The sequence below is a fragment of the Ammodytes marinus genome (genome assembly GCF_949987685.1).
Source record: "Ammodytes marinus genome assembly, chromosome: 1".
Taxonomy (NCBI): domain Eukaryota; kingdom Metazoa; phylum Chordata; class Actinopteri; order Uranoscopiformes; family Ammodytidae; genus Ammodytes; species Ammodytes marinus.
In genome coordinates this window covers 35,751,697-35,756,696 of record NC_137230.1, presented here as the reverse complement: position 1 = coordinate 35,756,696, position 5,000 = coordinate 35,751,697, and the positions used below count along the sequence as shown (strand labels likewise).

Sequence of the window (5,000 nt, the reverse complement as noted above, 5' to 3'; positions counted from 1 at the left end):
TGATTTCAGCAAAGTGACTTCATATTGCATTAAGGAGTAACGTTGCTATTTTTGGCTTGAAAGTCTCCAAATGGATTTCATAAACGACAGTGTCTCAGGTGGTAGAGCGGGTCGGCCGATGATCAAAGGGTTGGAGGTTCGATCCCCGCCCTGCCACTTGTGTCATAGTTGTTGTGTCCTTGGGCAAGACACTTCACCCACCTTGCCTCGTGTGAATGTCGATAGTTAGCCTGCTGCTATCGGGGTATGAATGTGTGTGTGAATGGTAACGTGGGAAAGGAAAACAGGTCTCCCTTGAAAAAAGAGTCTTCGGTCTCAATGGGATGTACCTGTAGAAATAAAGGTTAACATGTAATCTATGATCTCAGGCGAACTGTATTGGACCATGGCACATTTTTCCCACCTACAAAACTAAAAGAAAATGTATTTAACTTATTTAATTTAGTATATTTAAAACTAGATGTACTTTCAGGGAGCACTGAAGACTGAAAGACTGTCCAATACCCTCATAGTAACATTGGATGTCAATGGAATAATACTGTATGATGTTAATCCAGTTCAAATATAACAACTAGGAAACTTAAACCAGGTCAAAAAAGGTCTCTACTATGTCTGTCAAACTGAAAGCTACTGAAAGCTATTTGCTAGCTACGTTGGGCCCCCCTTTTGTTTACATGCCAGTTTACAGAGCCTAGGCTGTGTATTAACAATGGTTTTCTTTTAGCGCAAACACACATACGTACAGGTAGTGGATCGTGAGGAGATATTCACGGAGATACTCACAAAAAGTGATTTGATAAAAAAAAAAATTCTAATTGTGTTTTATATACGTTTCTCTTTATATTGTATGTATATTTTTTGCAGCATTAACGCACAGAGAGAGAGAGACACACACACGCACACACAAAGACACACACAGACACACACACACACACACACACACACACACACACACACACACACACACACACACACACACACACACACACACACACACACACACACACACACACACACACACATTCCTTGTACTGAATGTGTGAACGAACCAGGAACTAACCCTTTTCCTGGATCATTTGGAGCAGACATAACTATCTCCAGAGCTGTGTGTGTGTGTGTGTGTGTGTGTGTGTGTGTGTGTGTGTGTGTGTGTGTGTGTGTGTGTGTGTGTGTGTGTGTGTGTGTGTGTGTGTGTGTGTGTGTGTGTTGGTATGTGAGAAAAGCCCCAGACTGCAGCAGCCTCGTCTCTCTCTCTCACACACACACACACACACACACACACACACACACACACACACACACACACACACACACACACACACACACACACACACACACTAAGACACACACACACACACACACACACACACACACACACACACACACGTCACATGATAAACCCTCATGTGAGAATCTGCTGTTTCTCTGCTCAGCTGGGCAGACTCAGCATGATGCCATGGTTACAGAATACTCACTTTAAAGCTGGGGTAGAGGATTTGGGGAGAAAATGGCAGTTGGGATAGAGATTCAAATCCAAATACCTCAACCGCTCCACTTGTTCTCTTTGGTCCCTCCCCTATGGTCCCTCCCTGACACGCTCTACACCAACAACGTCGTGCCAAAGTGAATGGACAGTCCCAACAGCCAATAAGAACAGAGAATCGGAGCCTCGATCTGATTGGTCAAAGTGTACAGCTCATGTTAACTTTGACCAATCAGAAATCATATACCCCAGCTTTAATGTGGTCATAGTTACATAGAACTCCATTTTAAAGGTGGAGTCAGTGATTCTGGAGAACGCTTGTTGTCAAAATCAGTGAATATCTCCTCATGATCCACTACCTGTCTGTACTGTGTGTGCGCTGGAAAAAAATCCAGTGTCAATACACAGCCTAGGCTCTGTAAATAAATGGGTATGTAGATAAATGGCATGTAAACAAAGGGGGCAATCTTAGCTAGAAGCATGCCAGTTTACAGAGCCTAGGCTGTGTATTAACACTGGATTTTTTCAGCACACACACAGTACAGACAGGTAGTGGATCATGAGGAGATATTCACTGATTTTGATAAAAGTGATTTTGTCAACAAGCGTTCTCCAGAATCACTGACTCCCTTTAATGTGTGTCTGCTAGCCAACAAAACCATTGGTGTGTCTGTCTGTCTGTCTGTCTGTCTGTCTGTGTCCAGCGGTCTCCAAAAGATCAAGAGCGTCTTAATGTGAATGTGTGTCTCAGCAGCACAGCAGTTAATCTCATTAGATCAGTCTGTGGATCCACCAGTATCACAGACTCTAGTATTACTGCTTCTCTTCTGTATGTTATATCAGGGCCAGGGGAACCAGGGCACAACTGTCTTCAAGACTCACTCTCTCTCTCTCTCTCTCTCTCTCTCTCTCTCTCTCTCTCTCTCTCTCTCTCTCTCTCTCTCTCTCTCTCTCTCTCTCTCTCTCTCTCTCTCTCTCTCTCTCTCTCTCTCTCTCTCTCTCTCTCTCTCTCTCTCTCTCTCTCTCTCTCTCTCTCTCTCTCTCTCTCTCTCTCTCTCTCTCTCTCTCTCTCTCTCTCTCTCTCTCTCTCTCTCTCATCAAACTTAAAAATGCCAAAAGAAAAAGAAAAGTAGTTCATTACGATTGGGATATTGGGACATTTCGATGATAGTCTAGCTACAGAGTTGGGACGTTTGCATGAAGTTTCATGGCAGCAAAAACAAATGAACCGTATCAGCTGTCCTGTTAGTCCTAACCCTACATTTTACTAGTGTGATGTCACACAGGGTAAAATGTAGGGTTAGACAGTGAGACCATTAAACACTCTTTCGGCCATTTCTCAGGCTAGGATGAACCAATTTCTAAAAAAAATTGCACATTTATACTACATAGGATCTCAGAGTTCAATACACCTTCATATTTCCACCGGTGAAGTAGGTCTTTCACTTCTGGAGTAGAGTTTAGTAGGCAAAAAATAGGCCTACTGCTTCATATTCAAGCCAACACAATTTGTCTCATCCTGTTTTGAGACACACATGCAGCCTCCAGAAGACAGGAATACTTCTAAAACAAAGATTCGGCTGTTGTTCGCAAACTCAAAACTCAGCTCCGACTAAAATCTAATTAGCTGTTCCTGCCCTGCTGATGCCGCTGACATAACGTCTTCTTTGCCCTACGATTTCTCACACTTTAAAAGACACATACACAGACAGACAGACACAGACAGACAGACAGACAGACAGACAGACAGACAGACAGACACAGACACATACACAGACACACACACACACAGACACATACACACACAGACAGACAGACACACACACACACAGACAGACACACACAGTGACATAACGTCTTCTTTGCCCTACGATTTCTCACACTGTGTTACAAAATGCTCCACACAACGACAGACAGACAGACGCACAGACAGACAGACAGACAGACAGACAGACAGAGAGAGAGAGAGAGAGAGAGACAGACAGACAGACAGACATACACACACACACTTCCCCTAACACTATAACATATGAATAACTACCTAATCTATGTATGTATCTATCTATCTATCTATCTATCTATCTATCTATCTATCTATCTATCTATCTATCTATCTATCTATCTATCTATCTATCTATCTATCTATCTATCTATCTATCTATCTATCTATCCATCTATCTATCCATCTATCTATCTATCTATCTGACAATTTCCTGTCAATCAAGGCCACGCCTACAACGTTATCAAAACTTAAGTTGATGAAAGTGATTTAGAAGTTCAGAAACTAACGTTGAGATAATGTCCGTTAAAGATGGTTGTATAGGAGAAATATACAGACGCAAACAGACAAGGTTTAGTCAAATAAACACCTGAATGTACATTGTTGGACCTTTTGATTTATACTAGTATGAAAGAAGACATGTTATGGAAGATACATAGACAAAAATCTAGCCACAAAAATTCTCAAATGCTTGAAAAAACTATATTTTTGTCTCATAAAACTAAATTCTCTTTTTTAAGCCTATTTTAAACTCACTCAATAGCATGAACACTGAACAGACAAAAATCTAGCCACAAAATCCAAGTGCTTGAAAAATACTACCTTTTTGCCATCAATGTCTCGCCTTGATTTACAAATTCCCCCTTAACTTTTTCAAGCCACATTTACAACTTAACCAATAGCATGAAAGTGTTGAAAAAATAAGCCCAAACTTACTTTGACAAACATATATTCCAAAACCCAGTTCTAGTGTGAAAGAAGACATGTTATGGAAGCAAAATAGACTAAAATCTCGCCAAAAGACTAGTCTTGCCTTGCTTAAAAAAATACTCATCACTTTTTATGCCACATTTCAACTCACTCAATAGCATGAAAACTGAAAAACGTTCAACAAACTTACTTGGACAAACATACACGTACATTTTGATTTATACTAGTATGAATGAAGACAAGTTATGGAAGCAAAACAGACACAAATCTAGCCGAAAAGACTAGTCTTGCCTCGCTTAAAAACATTCCTCATCACTTTTTAAGCCATATATCGAACTAACTCAATAGCACAAAACTTAAAAAAACAACACACACTTACTTTGACGAACATGTATTCCAAATCGCGGTTCATGTTGCCTCTTAGATGTCTCCCCTTCTCCCAAAAAACAGCTGATACGAAACCATCAACTCGACTCGACTCGCTGCTTGCTGCATAAGCAACTGTATCGAGTCCCTAGCTCATTCTGTGGCTATGAGGGTAAGGTTTAACTATGCCTTTAGGAGCAACACGCGCAAACAGAGCAGCTACACTGGGGTCTGAAGCTACTGTGGTGAATGAAACCTTCCCATTGTGATTGGAGATACACACACACGCACACAGGGACACACACAGATGCAGACACACACACACGGAAACGGACGCAGACAGACACACACACACACACACACAGACAGACGCAGAGGCGCACGCACACACACAACGTTCACAGACAGACAGACAGACAGACGGACAGACAGTCACACACA

General features: G+C 41.6%; 1 protein-coding gene across 1 annotated transcript in view; it reads right to left on the bottom strand.

The window, feature by feature from the left end:
- myo5aa (myosin VAa) overlaps positions 1 to 4,605 on the bottom strand; it is a gene marked incomplete at both ends in the record, with an annotated part of 86,147 nt that extends 81,542 nt beyond the window's left edge. The window contains one exon of the mRNA XM_080029201.1: positions 4,573 to 4,605. Coding sequence (XP_079885327.1) covers positions 4,573 to 4,605 — 33 coding nt within the window. The remainder of the gene's footprint in view (positions 1 to 4,572) is intronic.
- Positions 4,606 to 5,000: the final 395 nt, after the last annotated feature.